Raw genomic sequence first — 20994 nt, 5'->3', positions numbered from 1 at the left:
CCTAATGAATCTGGTAGCATTCAAGATTGTAGGAAGGCAGAGCTGAATGCCATACTTTCCATTTAGTTTTTAATTATGCAGTGTATAAAAAGTTCCTGCTTCTATTACTATCATTGAAGGTGTTTAGAAGTGTTCTGCCATCTTGTCCACACCAGAACTGGGCAGCCATCTTTTCTGCCTTTGGGTTCAATCCAGGACTGGAAGCACAGCAGAGGCTATACATCCTTCTGGATAGTTTTCCACCATTGCCTCTTATCCTCTTAGTTTTCTGGGGTGAAATCGAATACAGTTACCTGATTTATTCTCAGGAGTATTTCTGTGCACAAATAAGGCTCTTCTGGCTCCATTGTGCGTAGCTATTTTAGGCAAGTTCCCTCTCTGTCTCACTGGGAGACAGTTTCCTTCCTCCCACATTGGGCGGTAAGGTCAGCTGCCCCAACACAAGAGGACCTTGGAGAAACCAATGGGTTTCCTACAGATATGATATTTGTTACTCTTTACATTAAGCAAATAATGAAGACTGTACAAACCTCCTCTCAGGTAATACAACAGCTGATGAAGCATCACTATCTCCAGTGGATAAAGAAGGAAATCAAGGCTCAGAGTTATTAAGAATTTGCTGTAAGTCATACAACTAGTCAAGGGAAGAGGGAGGATTGGAAACCAGGTTTAACTGACTCTCCATCCTCTGGTATATTAATGAAAAAGACAATTCCAAGATCAGTAGCCCTCTGTTTCTTCTTATTCATATTAGTGCAGAAATTCCATATTTGCTTAAACTAACCAAAATTCTCTGTCCTATGGCCCAAGTGTCACTTAGTCTCTTAGGAATATTTCTGTTTTTAGGGCGCCTGGGTGGCGCAGTCGGTTAAGCGTCCGACTTCAGCCAGGTCACGATCTCGCGGTTCGTGAGTTCGAGCCCCGTGTCAGGCTCTGGGCTGATGGCTCAGAGCCTGGAGCCTGTTTCCGATTCTGTGTCTCCCTCTCTCTCTGCCCCTGCCCCGTTCATGCTCTGTCTCTCTCTGTCCCAAAAATAAATAAACGTTGAAAAAAAATTAAAAAAAAAGAATATTTCTGTTTTTGGGGTGCCTGCATGGCTCAGTCGGTTAAGTGTCCAACTCTTGATTTTGGCTCAGGACATGATCTCATGGTTCATGAGATCAAGCCCCGAGTTGGACTCTGCACTGACAGCACAGAGCCTACTTGGAATTCTTCTCTCCCCCTCTCTCTGCTCCTCACATGCACAAAAATAAATAAATAAACATTTAAAAATATTTCTGGGGCACCTGGGTGGCTCAGTTGGTTAAGTCTCTGACTTTGGCTCAGGTCATGAACTCATGGTTTGTGAGTTTCAGCCTCATGTCGGGCTCTGTGCTGACAGCTCAGAGTCTGGACCCTGCTTTGGATTCTGTGTTTCCCTCTCTCTTCCTGTTCCTCCCCCACTCGTACTCGGTCTCTCTTTCTGTCTCTCTCAAAGATAAAGATTTAAAAAAAAAATTTTTTAAAGAATATTTGTTTTTTTCTCATTTGGCTTATAGGAAATGCAATGAATGTCATTAGATCTAAAGACATTAGATCTTAAGACTTCCATTGTGTTTTCTGAATGTGTCTAATTTTATATCTGAGTTCACTGATATCTCAAGTAGGTGAAGTTCAAAGTTTATACAAACTGAAGTATATCTAAGAAGCTGCTAACTTATTAATGTATACACAATTGTATGAAATATGCTATGAAAGGAACAAAACTATAGGCGTTTAATTTTGCATAACTAGTCTTAATCTGAATAGACAAATGAAAATATCCTAAGTTAGTATTATTCTACTAAAATATTTTATCTTTAATTATAATTATATAATTATATATTTTTATTATATAATTATATAATTTTAATTATTATAATTATATAATTTTAATTATATATTCTTATGTATAATATTACATAATATATATTTCAATACTTTAGAATTTGATGCAAAGAACATGGCTGATAATGCATTTTTATGGCTTTTAAAATGTATGCATGCAGATGAATTCTCCTTCCTTGACAGTATGTAATATTTGACAAGGTGCATTCATTACAAGGGCAAAACTACATTAGTGAGTTTGATTCTCTAGAGATACTTCCTTTCGTTTTCAAGTAGCAATAAGATTCAACTATTTTAGTCCCTTTTGCCTTTTTCTTCCCTTCTGGTCTTTGTCATATCTTCTTTTCTAGTCCTACAGCTATGGACACATCCCTTTGCAGAGAAAACAAACCAGAATGCTCCTTGTCACTTCAAAATTCTCCCTTTTTTTTCCAAAGAAGATTTCACATGTTTGTGTTGTACTTAACTCTTTAATTGTAAGTAATTAAACTCGCATTAAATCATTTCCTGAAGCCACACACATTAATACTGAGATCATTTGCTACCTCGGAGAACCAATGGAGCACTGTAACAAAAGTGTACTCTTTGGAGCTGGAAATATCTAGTTTGAGCCTTTGCCCCTCATTGCCAGTTGCCTGACTTTGAGCAGTTCAATGTATGTATGGTACTATCACCTGGGAAATCTCAAGCATTAGTTTGCTTTTAACTATCTACTTCTATGTGAGTGCCTCCAGCCTAGTGGATAGAGAGCTTCTTGAATGTCAATCCTCCATATGAAATCCAAATCAATTTAGTATGCTGCCACTTTCAATCCTGAAGAAGCTTCTCCTCTTGTTTCCTCACTATATCAACTAATGATCCAGGTGTCCAATCCAGTGTATCTCCAACCCCCCCTATATGTATTCGGTGAGGAAAACCTTTCACTTACTTTCCACATATTTCTAAAATCTATGCCTTCCTCTCCATCTCCATTTTTATCTTCTTAGGGTTAATATCATTTGCCAGAACTATTTTAGTAGCTTTCTAACCAAGCTTTCTGATTCTAATCTTATTCTCACCCCTAATTTATCTTCAATGGTACCACCAAGGTGCTCAGTTTCAAATGCAACCCCTCAGTGACTCCCCCCCCTGTGCTGCTTAGAACTCACAAGCATCCCAATTACATGCTTAAGCTTAAGCTTAAGCACTCACAAGCTTAAGCTCTTCAGCTGGCATCTCTGGTCCCCCTCCTGACCACGCCTCCTGTCTCTTTTCAGCCTTGCCTGCTGTATTGCCCCATTATGGTTCTGCAATATCTCTGTTCATAATGGTCCCTCTCACTGAGAAAGCTTCCCTCCCCTCCTTCACCTGGTTCAGGAGCCGTCCTGTGTCAGAACTACCCCATCCTGAGCTCCTTAGTCTCTTCTACGTGCTCCTAGTCTGTGTTTCTGGGCATCCTGTTCTCTCCCCCATGGTTTTAGTAGGGTATTTCAAAATAGCCTATTTACCACATTCACTCTTCCTCTCCTTTCAGATTCTCAAGAGCATACTGTCTGGTTTATCTCTGTATTCTTAATGCTATACACATTCCTGCACTTGTGTATAAGTGCACGATAAATACTACTGAACCATTAAGAATATTCTCAAAACAGAATGGGAGTGGCTAGGAAAACCTGTTCAACACCAACATTACAGTCCATGCCATTCTCCAAATATTCTGTTGAAGTCATCATGATGTCAGTCAGGAACCCACCACCATTTATATTCTGCGTCCTGATTTGGTTGCCCCAAATTTTCACACATACAAACACTTGTTAGTCATCTATTAATAGGTACCTTATCAGCAATGATAAAAGAAAAAGACAAAGTGAAAAGGAGAAACAGATACATAATGCATGATGTGATAAATGTTAACTAACTCAGGGGAGGTGGGAAGACCTCTTGCAGGGGTGAATTTTGAGGTGTGCCAGGAAAGATGGACAGGAAATGGCAAAAGCAATTTAGTAAATTAGAGTCATTCTGGCTGAAATTAGCAAAAACCAAGCAAAAATATATTCGGTTTTCTTCCTGAATGACCAACAGAATGTCACAAACTATAGAAGATAAAATTCTATAGAAGGTAGAATTTTGCCCTCAGTTGAAGTTGGGTGGTCCATGTAACTAGACAGCTAATTTTACAAACATAATGTTCTATTCTTCACACAAATCATGATCTCCTTAAATCCACATTAATTCCTTTTAAGTCATGATTATGTCTTCTGAATGAAAAGCTCTAGGCCCACACTAAATGTCCTGACTGCTGTAGGAACAAAGCTTTGAATGGGTAACTTACATTCAATCATTCACCACCTTATGGTACATCCACCAAGCAAAAGAAGTATGAAATGTCAGCAAAAAGGAAATGAACAAAAGCAATAGGAAACAAATCACTGAAAGTGCTTGACTAGAATGCCTTGAATATAATTTTTAAAGACTGTCCTTGTGATGAGCTAGAAATGTCAGCAGGGTTAAAAATAAAAATCAATCTTGCTTCCATAAGCACTGACAAACTTTTCCTCACAGAGTATATTTCCCTAACTGATTCTTCAGGGTACGCTGATTTTCTTTGCGACATTTTCAACTCTCACTTATTCCGATGGAAATTCTGAGCAAAAGGAAAAGGAACTTTGATCTTCCCTTTGCTTTGATGAAAACAATAGCTTTTTCTTTTTCTTTTTTTTTTTTTTAACTTTGAGATAGAGAGAATTCTCTTCAAAGATTTTGGAGCACCATGGGGGAAGGGAAGGGGAAAAATAGTTTCAAACAGAGAGAGAGGTAACATAAGAGATTCTTGAATGAGGAGAACAAACTTAGGGTTGATGGGGTGGCAGGGAAGGGGGGAAATGGGTGATGGGCATTGAGGAGGGCACTTGTTGTGATGAGCACTGGGTGTTGTATGTAAGCGATGAATTACGGGAATCTACCCCCAAAACCAAAAGCACACCGTATACACTGTATGTTAGCTAACTTGGCAATAAATTAAAAAATTATCAGGCTCTGGGCTGATGGCTCAGAGCCTGGAGCCTGTTTCCGATTCTGTGTCTCCCTCTCTCTCTGCCCCTCCCCCGTTCATGCTCTGTCTCTCTCTGTCCCAAAAATAAATAAAAACGTTGGAAAAAAAATTAAAAAAAAAAAAAAAGGGGGCGCCTGGGTGGCACAGTCGGTTAAGCGTCCGACTTCAGCCAGGTCACGATCTCGCGGTCCGTGAGTTCGAGCCCCGTGTCAGGCTCTGGGCTGATGGCTCAGAGCCTGGAGCCTGTTTCTGATTCTGTGTCTCCCTCTCTCTCTGCCCCTCCCCCGTTCATGCTCTGTCTCTCTCTGTCCCAAAAATAAATAAAAATGTTGGAAAAAAAATTAAAAAAAAATTAAATAGTAATAATAATAAAATATTTTTAAAAGATGATTTTAAAGATGATCTGCTTCTACTTGTCATCCAAAATATCTATTCATCCTTGATAAATATTATCACAATGAAGGACTTATAAAAATGTGAAAACACATAGTTAATTCTAATTTCATTTGCTGCCCTTATCAAAAAATTGCATTAAAAATTCCCTTAACATAACATAAAAATAATTAGATGTAATTACAACTTCTCAAGAACAATGAACTCATCTGAATACAGACAAGAATAAGTACAGTCCAGATAAATTAAAAACTACATGCATAAATATATATTCAGCCGTATCACATTCTCAGAAGGTACTGACGGCAAAGTTTAATAGAATTACAGTATTTTTCAAATAAAGAAGAGATGATATGTTGTTCTCAAAAGTGTCATTGTAATTTCAACTTATCTGTTCTTGTCCCATGTGAAATTTATGAACCTTGGCTATGCTGATGAGTTTCTTGAGAGAAGTCTCCAACAGAGTCAGCATCTGTACCCTTCAAATGGCCCTACATTTTTTGGATATAAAAAGAAGTAGACTGGAGACTGGAATAAATTCAATAAAATGCTAATTGTACAAAAATAGAAGACCATTATATTGTAGTTAACCTGATTTCCAATTCAATTCAACTATTTTTACGGTGCTTACTATGTACCAAGCACAGTGGAGAACTAAGACCTCGTTGCCCTCATATGTATTGAGCAAGGCAGGTAAATAACCCTCAAGTCAAAATAAAACAAATGAAATCAAAGAAGTTGTTAAGTTTTTAAAAAGAAAGTGATTAATTTCAGCTAAGGCTATAACTGAAGGCTTCCTGCAGGAAGATAAATTTCAGATGGGTCTTAAATAATTATACTCTTTCAACACATGGAAACTGAGCTGAAGCGTGCCCTGGGCGACAGCTGGCTTAAAAGAAATTGAGGAAGAACTGTTAGTGAAGGAAGTACAGAAGGGATTCTTTTCACACAACTGTCTCACACCCCTCTCCCTCTTGAATTCCAGCCTCCATACACTATATAATTTCTGCCTCCCCCTTCAGGATTTTTACACATGCTATTCCCTCTGCTAGGAAATACTCCTTCTGCACACCTTTATCTCTCATTTCCTGCCCACTAAACACTGCAAGTCCAACTCCTCCTTCAGATCTCTGCATAAATGTCACTTCCTCAAATCATTCATTCCTGAAACCTTCAACCATCTTCCCATCCAATTAAGATTGATTCCCTTCTTACACACTTGCATAGCACCTTACACATTCCCTACCAAGTTTTTTACATATTGCTATAAATTGTTAGTAAAATTTTTGTTTCATGTTTATCATAACCCACAGGCAAAATTTTCTTGGAAGGCTGCAATCTTGTCTACTATGATTCCCCCAATGTGAAGCGCTGTCCCTGGTACTTGGTGGGCATACTGGATTTGTCGAATAAAAATCCAGCAGTTTCTTTAGATTTACACTGTGTGAGAATCTGGCACTTAAGTATAACTTATATTCTGTACATGTTAAATCCTGTATACATGTCATATATAGAAAAGGAGTCTAGAAAATGCTTAAGTCATATAAATGAATTCAATTTTTTTGTAGACTTAGATGTTTTCTCCTGCTATTGAAGAATCACTTCTAATATGAAACAAAATTTACAGCCTGGAAACTGTATTCATAATCTGAAAATAGAAAAAAATTGAATATACACATCTAGTTTACAGCTCGTCTTAGAGAAACAGAAATATAGTTGCATCTAAAATATTAAAAAAAAATGAAATTTGGTTGAAGAACAGAATGAAAAGCAAATATGTAACTGCTACAGAGGAGATAAATATTCATCTGGAATATTTCCAGTTAATCGAAAAAGAAATCACATCACCTAATAACTCTAGAAGCTGCAGCTTTATAAAGAAAAACAATTGTAGGACAAAGGCATTATTTAAATTCTATTCAGTGTTTTCTCTGTCTCTCTTGCTCTCCCTCCTCCTCTCTCTCTTACTGTCTCTCTCAGATTTTATTAAATCCATACTCCTGTTGATTTAAGGTAGCTTCCACAGTTCTATTGATAGAACAACCAAAATATTCCATTTCAAGCCTGGATATACTGTTGGCTATCTAAACAAGGACTAGGAAATAGTGTTTTATGGGTTGAAGGCTCTGAGGGAAGAAAGAAATAGGAATTAGGGTATGTCCTTATAAGCACAGATGGGGTATAAAGGCTTAGGTCCCAATGTTCTCTATTTTCTTAGGCTGTTTGATAGCTGTACTTAAAGACATAAAATGGCAGTGAGTCCATGCCACCCTTCATATCTATCTTATGCCAGGAGAACATATTCACTGACATTTTTCTTCCTCAGAGGTAGAGAGAAATGACACATTTCGTGGAGGTGCTATCATGGGAATACACAAATACACACATACTTCTGGCCGGGCATTTCTCAGTTGAAAAAATTGGTCAAAATATATGGCATTGAGATTGGTATTCGCATAGCATTTTTTCTCAACAAAAATAAGATATCCATTTTCCTTCTTTCTGCCTGTTATATAAACTACATTTTGGCTTTAAAAAAAAACTTGCTTTCTTTAAAGAAAATTCTTTATCCACAGAGGTATACCTTAAGAGAATATATGCTTTAAAAATTTTTCTTGCCTTATTTCTCTAAAGATACGAATTTACATTTAGATATCCAAGATTATAAGCCCTAAAAAAATTCAGTCTAAAGCTATCACTTCACAAACATAATACATGATCTCAATAACTAATATACAACATGCTTCCTTTTATTTTTGTTATATTTTACTGTTGACTTTATACTGAAAATAGTATTTAAAAAATAATTATCTAGACCCCTCAAACTGAAAGGAGTACTTAAATACACAAAATATTGTTCACATTTACATTACACTTTGTCTCACTGGTCACCAAGCAGTGTGGTATTTTTTGCCAATAAGCAGGATACATCAAAATGAAAGGGTTTGGTAATGATAAATTACAATTATGTAGGGCAGGAAAAAATGATGCTAATGGGGAAGATGGCTCATGGCCAGAGGGAATAAAAAGGAAAGCCTGAGGTAGAAGACAGAGAATAAAATAGCATGAGGATGTTGAAGATAGGAAGGAAGATTGCCCTTCCTCCTAAATTTCTTGATTAGAATTTCAGAGTCAAACACTTTACATGCTATTATTTATTTTTTTTTTTATTCTCCAAATTTTTATTTAAATTCCAGTTAGTTAACATACAGTGTAATACTAGTTTCAGGTGTGCAAGTTAGTGATTCAGCACTTCCATACAATACCCAGTGCTCATCCATCGTAAGTGCTCTCCTTATTATCCGTCACCTGTTTAACCCATCTTACAGCCACCTCCCCTTCAGTAACCCTCAGTCTGTTCTCTATAGTTAAGAGTCTTGGTTTGTCTCTCTTTCCCCTGCCCCATGTTCATTTGCTTTGTTTCTTAAATTCTACATGTAAGTGAAATCATATGGTACTTGTCTTTCTCTGATTGACTTACTTAGCTGAGCATAATGTTCTCTAGCTCCATCCACATCATTGCAAATGACAAGATTTCTTTCTTTCTGACGGCTGAGTAATATCCCATTGTAAATACATATACCACAACTTTATCCATTCATCAGTCGATGGACATTTGGGCTCTTTCCATAATTTGGCTCTTGTTGGTAATGATGCTATCTACATCAGGGTGCATGTACCCCTTTGGATCAGTCTTTTTGTAGCCTTTGGATACATACCTAGTAGTGCAATTACTGAATCTCAGAGTAGTTCCATTTTAAACTTTTTGAGTAACCTCCATACTGTTTTCCAGAGTGGTTGCATCAGTTTGCCTTCTCAACAAAAGTGTAAGAGGCTTCCCCTTTCTCCACATCCTTGCCAACACCTGTTGTTTCTTGTGTTGTTAATTTTAGCCATCTGATTAGTGGGAGGTGGTATCTCATTGTGGTTTTGATTTGTATTTCCCTGATGATGAGTAATGTTAAGCATCTTTTCATGTGTCTGTTGGCCATCTGGATGTCTTCTTTGGAAAAATGTCTATTCATGTCTTCTCATTTTTTAAGGGGATTATTTGGGCTTTTTTTGGGTGTGAGTTTTATAAAGTCTTTCATACATTTTTTATAAATATTTTGTACACTAACCCTTTTCAGATGTCACTTGCAAGTATCTTCTCCCATTCCACAAGTTGCCTCAGTGGGCTTGAGAAAATCATAGAAGACATCAGGGAGACGTTACATGGTATTATTTCCTAATAATCAGGTTGAAATCAGTCAAGAACTTTGTCTGACTTGGCATTGGAGGGTATATTTTAGACACAGCTATTAGACATTTCTGCTGGCTCTACCTTGTTCATAGGGGGTAACAGCTAAATCAGGGTGTTTTTAGGCAACCAGCGTCAGGGTTATCACGCATAGACCCCCCCAGGTGCATTGGCTGATCTGTATTCCTACAGAAACTGGAACAAGAAGGGTCAGAGCAGCCTGCTGGTAATGAATTACCGCCTCACGGGAGCTTCAACCATTTTGGATATTATTTGCAATAGAAATATGAGATACAAATGGACAACAGTCACTAAATAAAAACTTTCCAAAGACTCCTGGATTGTACTTACAATAAAATCTACACAAATATCTCTCAATATACATCATCCTTCTTTTTTTTAATATTTATTTTTGAAAGACAGAGAGAGAGAGAGTGAGCACAAGAGCATGGGGGAAGGGGCAGAGACAGGGGGAGACAGAGGATCCAAAGCAGGCTCCATGCTCTCAGCGCAGAGTCTGATGTGGGGCTCAAACTGATGAACTGTGAGACCATGACCTGAGCTGAGGTTGGATGCTTAATTGACTGAGCCACCCAGGCACCCTCATGCATCATCCTTCTTAATGACTAGAATCCTCCTGGCCTTCTTTGTCTTCCTCAAACATGATAAGCTAATTCTCATGATTTATGTACATCAGTTCACAGTTTTGAGAAAGACCTTCCCCCCCCCAATTTTGGCAAGGCTGTCTCCTTTTGATTCAGTCTTCTGTTCAAATACCACCTAATAATTAAGTCATCCCTAACTACCTCCTCTACATGACTGGCCTCCTAGTATGGCAACTTGTTTTAGTTGCCATAGTTTAGTTCTTCATTGAACTGTTCGCTATCTCCAATAATTTTTTTATGGATTCACTTGTTCATTTTCTGTTTTTTTTCAATTTCATGAAAAGGGAAACTTCATGGACACTGAATGAATGAACAGTTGATGGTACAAACTCAGAGCAATTGGGGGCACTTGATAGTAACTGACACCAAAACTTAGTAACAGAGAATTCATTTTCAGCATATTATGTTCACTCCAGTCACTAAGCCAGCCTAACACAGAACAAATAGTATAGACTCTAAATTAGAGAAAAAAAGTCTGTGATTTAAATTTTGATTTTACTACTTAGTATCTGGGTAGACTTGTATAAGTTTCCCTTAACATGGAAATGATAATATGGAACTTACCAGTTTTGTTAAATAATCCACATAACTCACCTAGAGTTGTGACCGACTCAATATGTTCTTAAAAATTGGTAGGTATTATGGCTATCATCATCTTTTAAGTAGTAAATTTTTGCACCTGTTCTTTGTTGTTCTAGAGACTATAACTAGAATGAAATCCATTATTCCCTCTTGTCCAGCATCCTTACTTTGTTCCTTTTGTGACAGCCGATTGGTGTGGACTTCTGTGATGCTGAGCCCGCCCAAGAATGGGCACGTGACTTGGGTCTGGCCAATGAATGCCTCCTCAGGTCTTTTGGTGGAACTCTCTGTGGAGGAGTAACGGGGGTGGACACATTCTCTTCTTTGACTGCAACACTGGTCTGCAGTGACCATCTTTACCCAAATGTGTAACAACAATGAAGCCCACACAGAGGAAAAAAGTACTAAGAGACAGAGAAAGAAAGCCCCCCCCCCCCCGCCCCGGCTGAAGACCATATCCTTGGATCTAGCTGTGTTTAACGCAGCCAGCGCCACATGCCTTGAATATACCTGTCACATATGCCAATGCATTATTTTGTTTACACCAGTTTGAGTTTGGTTTCTGAAACTTGTAATCTAAAGAATGCTTTCTAAAAAAAACACTAGTTCATTTATTTATGTTTGTTGGTTTGTTGTAAGGTTAAGGGGTAAAAAAAAGGCCTTTTCTGAGGTCTAATTAGCAAATAAACAAAGTAACATCAAGAATGATATGGTTTTCAGTGAAAGTGTTAAAAAGGCTCTGGGTTATAATGAACTAGAGACACCTGAGGGTTATTTTTCTACAAAGGAGTAACAGCCCCTTTAAAGAAATGGTCAACGTTGGTCTGTAGCCCCCCAAACCAAAAAAAGATTGCCCAAGAGTAGTTTCAGAGTATTTATGGTTACAAAGTAACAGGAAAAATTAAGGAAGAAATTAACAGCCTTATTCAAGAAATAGGCAGGAAGAGAAGGCATTACTGGAAGTAAAGAGGAAAATAATTGTCTTCCTGTGCAAAGGAAATCTAATATGCAACAAATAGGATATATAGCAGCTAATTACTGACAAGAGCACCAATTAGTCCTGAGGGGTTTGTGCTTTTGAAAATGTTTTCTCTAGAAAAGATACATGAAAATGTTTTATGTGAAGAGGATAGCATGCATTAATACACATGTTATTTATCTTCATAAAAAATCTTAAACATCAGGTACCTGTTATATGTGAGTATCCATTATAATTCTGGTTAAAAAAACAAAGATCCACAGGGGCATGAATGTTAGGTGACATCCCCACTTCTCTCTGGCTTGTTGTATCTAAATAATTTCATGCAACTCAACATACATTTTGGAGAACTTCTTATGCAAAATACTTTGACACTTTGACAGACACCATGGGAAACACCAAGATAAATGTATCCCTCATCTTTTTTTTTATTATTTATTTTTGAGAGAAAGAAAGAGAGATAGAGAGAGACAGAACACTAGTGCACAGGGGGGCGGCAGACAGAGAAGGAGACACAGAATCCTGAGCAGGGTCCAGGATCTAAGCTGTCAGCACAGAGCCCAAAGCAGGTTTAAACTCATGAACCAATGACATCATGACCTGAGCCCCAGATGCTCAACCGACTGAGCTGCCCAGGAGCCCCAGTGTATCCCTCATCTTGAAGAGCTAATCATAAAATAAAGATGAGAGATCTATACACATAACGGTATCATCAGGGAGAAAAACGGAATTCCATAGTAGTCATAAATAAAGTAAAATGAAAGACTGGCAGAGTGGTTGGACATTTATTTAGCCAAGGGCAGTGCTTCTGAAATTTGAGTGTGTGTGAGAATCACCTGCAAGGCTTATTATAACCCAGACTGCTGGGTCTACCTAAGATTTTTTTTTTAACAAGTTTGCAGATAGCACTGACATTGCTGGCCTGGGGTCATCCTTTGAGACCTCTGGAATCTAGGGCACCTGGGGGCTCAGTCAGTTGAGCATCTGGCTCTTGGTTTCAGCTCAGGTCATGATCTCATGGTTCGTGGGTTCGAGCCCCACATCGAGCTCCATGCTGAAGGTGTGGAGCCTGCTTGGGATTCCCTCTCTCCCTACCTCTCTCCCCCTCTCAAAATAAATAAATAAACTTAAGGAAAAAAAGCAGTATACAGTATTTTTTATAAACAGAACTCTGGGATCTAGGGAATTGCTTTTCAATTCCAGCTGCACATCAGAAACTCCTAGGAGACTTCTAGACAGTCTAATGCCCAGGTCTCATCCTAGCCCAATAATAAAAGAAAAATATTTTATTAAGAAGAGCATACTAGAGCCGGACATTGAATCATTGGAATAGTAGCTTTATAAGCAGCTGGAGATGGAAGACCAGATGCTAGGTGGATGGTGAAAAGTCATGGAGCAAGGAGACTACGGTGCATGATTGGATATAAGGAGAGTACAGCATGGCTGGAGCACAGGCGGAGAAAAGAAATCTCAGGTCAAGTCATGAAAGATCTTGATTGCCAGTGTAAGGAGGTTGTGAGTCCTTTGGGAACAATAAGAAATCACCAAATCTTTTGAGCAAGAAGAGTGACATAGTAAAATAGATAACTTAAAATTATTATCTGGAAGCAAAATCCTGAGATTAAAACAACATGGGGTCTTAGAGACAGGTGATTGGTCAGATTGACCAAGACTGGGCAGTGTTAGTGGACATACCATTTAAGAATTTAAGATGAACTTTTTTCTTTGTTTTTTCTTGTGAAAGGAGTCAGTACATTATATGTCTTTGAGAAATAGTGACCTAGATGAGAGAGTAAAGTGGGGGCAGTCCAAGAGACATTTCTGTCAGACTCATCAGGATCTCCAACTATATTTTAGGAAGGAAGAGAAAATGAGAAGTCAAAAAGATACTGGGGGTTTTGAGGTTGAGAGCTTCAGAAGTGATTAACGTGACGGAAGAAAAGTAAAGAACCTATGGAAAGGGATTGTGTGAGGCAGGGGAAGCAAGAGAAAGCATCTGTGGTGAAAGAGCCTACCCTTCGTTCACACGACGAGAACGAATACCTCTTCCTGTCAGGAATTTTAGGAATTAATTTATCTTCATAGTCTCGCCATATTGTGGACAAAACCAAAAAATGTTATAATAGTTATAATGTAATACGAAATAAAATATAACATAAAAACGATTTTTGAATCATTAAGGCTTAAGGTAGAACAAGAGTATTTTTTCTCTTAAAAATAAAAGCTGTAATCTGTAAGTAATTTAAAAAGATAATCTCTTCGCAGAATAATTCATCAGGTAAAAGGGAGTTATATACGCTAATAATTTGTTGAAAATTAAAGTTTGAATTGTAACACATTTCCCTTTCACTTACTGTGACTAATCTTCCCTGCCATTGGTTATTTTGCCAGTAACACTATTTTTAGAGGGGGGAAAACAGCAAAATCGAAACATTAATATATGTATTTGAAAGTAGATATTTTTCCAATACCAGGTACATGCTGTGACATAGCTTCTGTGTTAACCACATTCTTCTCTCACTGTCAGGATGCCAGGTGTTTAATGGTACATAAAGGAGCCTATTTTATTTGCCCTTAATTCACTGAAACCTCCTAGGGGACACCACTATAAAATATCAATGCTTTTTTCCCTCCCTGCTAATGATCTAATAAATATTTAATTTTTGATCTTCTTCAGCAATTAAGACAATAGCATGAAAATTTTCAAACACTGTTTTTCGATTTTATTTTCAAAAAGTGTACTTGTTAGAATATTTGAAATATTAAACCTTAAATAAAAAGACATCATGTCAGAAGGAGTATCATCATCAATCATTTAATAACGAGTATGTCAAGACCTCTATTGCTCTGCTTTTGTCAAAATACAAACACTTACCTTCTTACTTTTTTTTTTTTTTAATTTTTTCAACGTTTATTTATTTTTGGGACAGAGAGAGACAGAGCATGAACGGGGGAGGGGCAGAGAGAGAGAGGGAGACACAGAATCGGAAACAGGCTCCAGGCTCTGAGCCATCAGCCCAGAGCCTGACGCGGGGCTCGAACTCATGGACCGCGAGATCGTGACCTGGCTGAAGTCGGACGCTTAACCGACTGCGCCACCCAGGCGCCCCTTACCTTCTTACTTTAAAAAAAACTGAAAAATTACATACCTGAGTTTCTGGTTATATTGTTTGACTTTTTCCAATGAGGCTGCATTTATCTGGGCTTGAAATTCTTCCACCGAAACATTGTCTCTATAATAATACCCTTCCATGCTCTCCAGTGCTGTGTAAACAAGTAAATTACTTTTTAACGTGATTTTATAATTCAGTTTCTCCACATTTACTTTAATCTCACTGATTATTAGTAAATGTATTTAAAACACTGAATATGACCACACATGCAACAAACTATCTTTCACCAGTCCAAAACTGAATGAAAATCATTCTTCTGCTCTAAAAATAAATATCAAACATTTGGTGATTATATCTAAGTTGGCAAAGATAATTTGTAATTTAAATTGTCTTCTTCTACTTTTAAAACATTTTATATACATTCTTTGTGAAGCTAAACTCAAACTTCACATATTTATATATATAAGCACACAAATGTATATATATATGTACATACACACATATACCTATGCACATTGCATATATACGTGCATATGTATGAGGCAGGGCTGTGTATTAACATACAAAAGAGTAAAAATGTTGAAACTGCTGCTCTCCGTGTCTATTCACATTCTCTTGTAGTTGCAGTTAAATCATGAAATATTAGTGTAATAAATCAGAAGCATAGATAATCTTAGAATACTAGCTTTACTACAATGCTTAATTTAGTTAATAAACATAAACATATTTTTCTATTAGTTTTAAACATCTTTTTGTTAATATGGATTTATTTCTTAACTAACATTTTTGGTTAAGTATTTCTTTTTTTAATACTTATTTATTCATTTTTGAGAGAGAGATACAGAGAGAGAGAGAGACAGAGAGAGAGAGAGGCAGAGAGAGAGAGAGAGAGAGAATGCATGCGCGCACGCACTAGTGGGGGAGGGGCAGAGAAAGACCAAGGGAGACCCAGAATCCAAAGCAGGCTCCAGGCTCTGAGCTGTCAGCACAGAGCCCATGTGGGGCTCAAACTCACCAACCATGAGATCATAACCTGAGCCGAAGTCGAACGCTTAACCCACTGAGCCACCCAGGCGCCTCAAGTATTTCTTTTTTCCTTTAAACTTTATGTGATGGCACTTTTAACCTTTTGCAGAAGAAATGAATCACAAGGAAGTGCCTAGAAATACAACATCTCCTACAGAGAGGTTGCCAGCAACAGGAATGGCAACGGATCCAATTTGGAAATTTAAATGATTTCCCCTTGAGATTATTGCCACTGATAAACCTCAGTTTTCAGCAGGCTGTTTCAAAATTGATAAAAAAATTAATCTTTCAAACTGCTAAATGCAATAGCTTCTAAATTAAATAATACATTTCTTCAAATTGACAGAAACTTATCACCATTTTGGAGACAAAAATAGGAAACTCATTATTAACTTTTTTTAATGGTTCATGCTTTTATTTAAATTCCAGTTAGCTAAGATATAGAGTAATATTAGTTTCAGGAGTAGTTAGTGATTCATCATTTACATATAATACCCAGTGCTAATCCCAGCAAGTTCATTGCTAATTTTTGCTGTGCTGCTTTCTCAACTAGTCAGATTTCCACAGCACTGAAGAAACAACAAACCTTTAGAGTATTGCTCAATTTGAAATTTAAAAAATGGCATTATTGGCCTATAATTGAGAAAAACACTTATGGAAAATTAGTGAGAATGCTGACTACATTTGCTTCAGTTACATGATATCAAATTTGGGAGCTTGTTTCAAGGATTGCGTGTTTTTTTCCTTACGAGTTCTGCATTAATTAGAATATTTGCAAGTGGTTCAGCAAGCTTCTGGTCCTGAATACACACAAGAAAGAAAAGGAAGCCTTCCCGATAAAACAATCCTCACATAAATGCCATGTTCACTTCCATTAATGAGATGTTATTTGTGAGAGGCAAATATTCAGAGGATTCAGTCATCCTTCAATGTGAATTCCTCTTATTAGTTGGAGAGCTAATAATGAAAATCTTTGCATTGAAGTAAAACCACCACTTCCACTCCTTAGTAGCTGTGTGACCTCAAGCATGTTAATTAAAATCCAAGATCCTCAGGTTCCTCATTTGTGAAATGGAAAATAAGAGTACTTACTAACTATGATTCTTGGGAAATAAATAAATGAAATAATAGTATTAAGAGAACCCATGACTATTCTTTTCATTTACTCACTGTGTTTTATATATTAGGCAACATGCCCAATGCCCCACAGGCATTATCTAATTCAATTTCCAGGAGATATAGATTATGCATGAGTGTGCTTAGCCAAACAGGAAGTTTGGGGAACTAAGAGGAGGGTCCATGCAAGGACACTTCAATTTGTGATTTAAGATCAGAAAGACTGGAAAGGGTACGGTAGGAAGGAGCAACAGGGAAAGTAGCGGTTGGGGGTGGGGTGGGATGAATAAGAAAACACCTGGGGTCTAATTTTTACAAACGTCATTTTTTGTTGGTTTTTTTAGCAATTTTTTGTAAAGTTTCTTTATTTATTTTGAGAGAAAAAGAGAGCAAGCACGTGTGTACAAGTGGGGAGGGACAGAGAGAGAGAGAGAGAGAGAGAGAGAGAGAGAGAGAATGAATCCCAATCAGGCTCCACACTGTCATCATAGAGCTCTATGAAGGGCTTGAACTCACAAACCATGAGATTATGACCTAGCTGAAGTCAAGAGTCGGACACTTAACAAGCTGAGCCACCCAGGTGCCCCTATAAAGTTCTTAATGGCTCAGTTTTGGCCAGAATGTCCAGTCCTACTCTAAAATCTTATTGCCACCTAAAAACAAACTGGCATTTTTATGACATTCCTTGGCAATATTTCCAAATTAACAACAGATAAAATTAACAATTACATAGAACTTTTTTAAAAATGGGGAAAATGTATGACAATTTTGCCGAGTCTCAGCAAAATGTTATGGCAGATGTGTAGGGTTGTGAGGAAATGAACAATGACAAAAGAGGAGTTCTATATTTAAAAACTAAACTGTATAGCAAAGAAGAGGAAGGAGAAAAACATTCTCAATTTTAGATGAATACCTTGGTTATTTATTGTTATAAATACAAGAAAATGAGATAATGTTTTGCCAAATTCAATTTCTACACTCAGCAAAAGTATGTTAAATACATAATAATGTCCAAATTTCCAAGTTTGGCCTCTTCTCAGCATTTGCTTGTCTAGTTTCCTTAATTCTCATCTAAACAACAATATATTTCTTAGCAGCAGTATTGACATATTTGGTTGAATAAATACTTAATAGCATTTAATTAAAAGCAGTATTGAAAATATGACGAGTTTCTTTGTTTGCTTGTTTTCCTTCTACCCCTTCCGAATTTGAGGAAGCAAATCATCCCATCAAACTTAGGTGGTCAGGAAAATGGAAATTAAATTATTCTAAGACTGAAAATGAACTGAATTTCTACTCACTCAAAATACCTTTCAAGGCTTTTCCAAGAATGGGACTGACCAGGAAAAATACAGAATATCTGAAGAACAATTTTAAGAATTGTTTCAACAAATCAACACTCTTTCCTGACAGCATGATGACACTTCAGTGGTTAACTAATACACGACATATGCACCGGCCCCAGTTGGTCAGAATTCTTCAGAACTGGTCACAGTTTTCATGAGGAAAGCAAGTTTTATCAATCCTATTGAGATGAGCATGTGGTTGTACTGCCCTTTATTTTTTTAAATGTTTTATTATTTTTTTTAAATATATGAAATTTATTGTCAAATTGGTTTCCTGTACTGCCCTTTAAAGAGGGGTGAGTTCACATGTTTACAGACTGATTCTAACATTTAGGAAATCTTAATTCTGGGAACTGTTCCTTCATTTATAACACTACCAGGTATTTATCCAAAGGTTACAAAAATACAGATTTGGAGGGGTACATGAAGCCCAAATGTCCACTCATTGATGAATGGATAAAAAATATGTGGCATGTGTGTATATACATATATATGTACATAATATACACATGTTGTGGAATATTACTCAGTCATCAAAAAGAACGAAATCTTGCTATTTGCAACAATATGGATGGAGCTAGAGTGTATTATGCTCAGTGAATAAATCAGTTAGACAAATACCATATGATTTTACTCCCATGTTGGAGGAGAGGGGAAGACAGGGAAACAAACCATGACAGACTTGTAAAGATAGAGACAAACTGAGGGTTGATGGAGAGAGGTGGGTGGGGGGATGGGCTAGATAGGTGATGGGTATTAAGGAGGGCAGTTGTGATGACCACTGGGTGTTGTGTGTAAGTGATGAATCACTGAATTCTACTCCTGAAACCAGTGTTGCACTCACTGTATGTCAACTCACTAGAATTTAATTAAAAATTTGGGGAAAAAGTTATTTAATGTTTCAATTTCAAATACTGTATAAAACCCACAGAGAATACAAAGGGATTCATCTTTTAAAGGACCCAGAGTAGGGTTTTGCAAACACTCTAAAAAAATACTCGAATGAAGGCAGCTTAGAAAAATGACAATATTTGTAACAAAATGTTCCCTTTTGTTTAAAAGAGAAATGCTGGGGGTGCCTGGGTGGCTCAAGTCGGTTAAGCATCTGACTTCAGTTCAGGTCATGATCTTGCAGTTTGTAGGTTAGACCCCCCACGTCGGGCTCTGTGCTGAGAGCACGGAGCCTGGAGCCTTCTTTGGACTCTTGTGTCTATTTCTCTCTATGCTCCTCCCCTGCTCACACTCAGTCTCTCCCTCTCTCTCTCAAAAATAAATTAAAACATTATAAAAGAGAAAACACTATACACTGGAATATTTTTTAAATTTTTAAAAAAATAGAAGAGAAAATCCTCAAGTTTCTGGTTGATTTTAATTATTCTCTGAGAACAGAAGGACACCCTATAAAGAAGTAAAAGTCAGCATTTACAGTTTGTGGTGCCAGCCTTTTTCCTAAGGGCTGAAAAACAAATATACACAAGAGTGTTTGTGGAGAAAGGACTGGCATGGCATGTCCTATCTAGTGTAAGGAAAACCACCATAAGAGACCCAGGAAACAAGTACTTATCACTACTTTACAAAGAAGAGATGCCATATTCTAGGGCACAGTATAACTAACATCAAAGACCTTTATGTGATGCCATGTCCCTATACGTAGGATACATGGGTCTGGGAACCAAGAGTGGAAGTAGAAAGGTCCCTGCTTAGCATCTATTGAGGGTTTAACTGTGTCCTCCAAAAAGATAAAACAAAAGCCCTAATCCCTGGTGGTTGCAAATGTGACCCTAATTTTTATACAGGGTTTTTGTAGATATCATCTACTTAAAATGATGTCATACTGGATTAGGGTGGCCCAAATCCAACGACTCCTGTTCTTATAAGTGTCCACCTCATTGGGACAGAGACACAGAGACTGACACACTGAGGGAAGAAGGTTGTGTGAAGACGAAGGCAGAGGCTGTTAATTCTTGTGTCACAAGCCAAGGCATGCCATGGACTTCTGACAGTCAGCAGAAGCTAAAAGTTAAGGAAGAATTCTTCCTTAGAGTCTTCCAAGGGAGCATGGCCTTCGGGCATCTTGATTTCATACTTTTAGCCTCCAAACGATGACAGAATAAATTTCTGTCGTTTTAAGCCACAGATTTTGTGGTAATTTGTTATGGCAGTGCTGAGAAACTAATACAACATCAGTCCCAGTGCGTCACTTAGGGATGTGTGCTTCCCATCCCTGAAACTTTGGCTCCATGGTTTAAAAGGTCCTGATCCCCAAAGTAGCCCACTTTCCCTAGAAGACAAGGCAGGGGTCCCACTGAACATCAGCTACGGTTACCACCTGAGCACTGTAGGCCCCTGGTGCCAAGGCATCCAAGGAAGAGAGACCACCATCTTGGCAAGGCTGGTCGACTCTGATCATCTTAATTGTGGGGAAATAGGTTCTACTTATATAAATGGGTTAGAAAAAAAACAGTGTGGAAAGCCGCCACCATGGGGTGAAAGTGCCTCAGGTGAGCTATCGAGATATTGTACTGGGATCACGAGCAACTTGTTGTATCACCTGCGGGAACTTACTTTCCATCTGATGCCTGTATACCTTGATCACAAACGCCACTTGCCCCCTAGACTCTTTGCTTCTTACACACA

The 20994-nt window shown here is 37.7% G+C and overlaps 1 protein-coding gene across 1 annotated transcript in view; it reads right to left on the bottom strand.

Moving 5' to 3' along the window:
* Positions 1 to 20994, bottom strand: part of PREX2 (phosphatidylinositol-3,4,5-trisphosphate dependent Rac exchange factor 2) — a 295413-nt gene that overhangs the window by 58745 nt on the left and 215674 nt on the right. Inside the window, 1 exon segment of the mRNA XM_043601163.1 lies at positions 14906 to 15020. Coding sequence (XP_043457098.1) covers positions 14906 to 15020 — 115 coding nt within the window.

This window comes from Prionailurus bengalensis, chromosome F2, assembly GCF_016509475.1.
Source record: "Prionailurus bengalensis isolate Pbe53 chromosome F2, Fcat_Pben_1.1_paternal_pri, whole genome shotgun sequence".
In the NCBI taxonomy this organism is placed as follows: Eukaryota; Metazoa; Chordata; class Mammalia; order Carnivora; family Felidae; genus Prionailurus; species Prionailurus bengalensis.
Note: the sequence above shows the minus strand (reverse complement) of the source record. Positions and strands in the feature narration are given on the sequence as shown.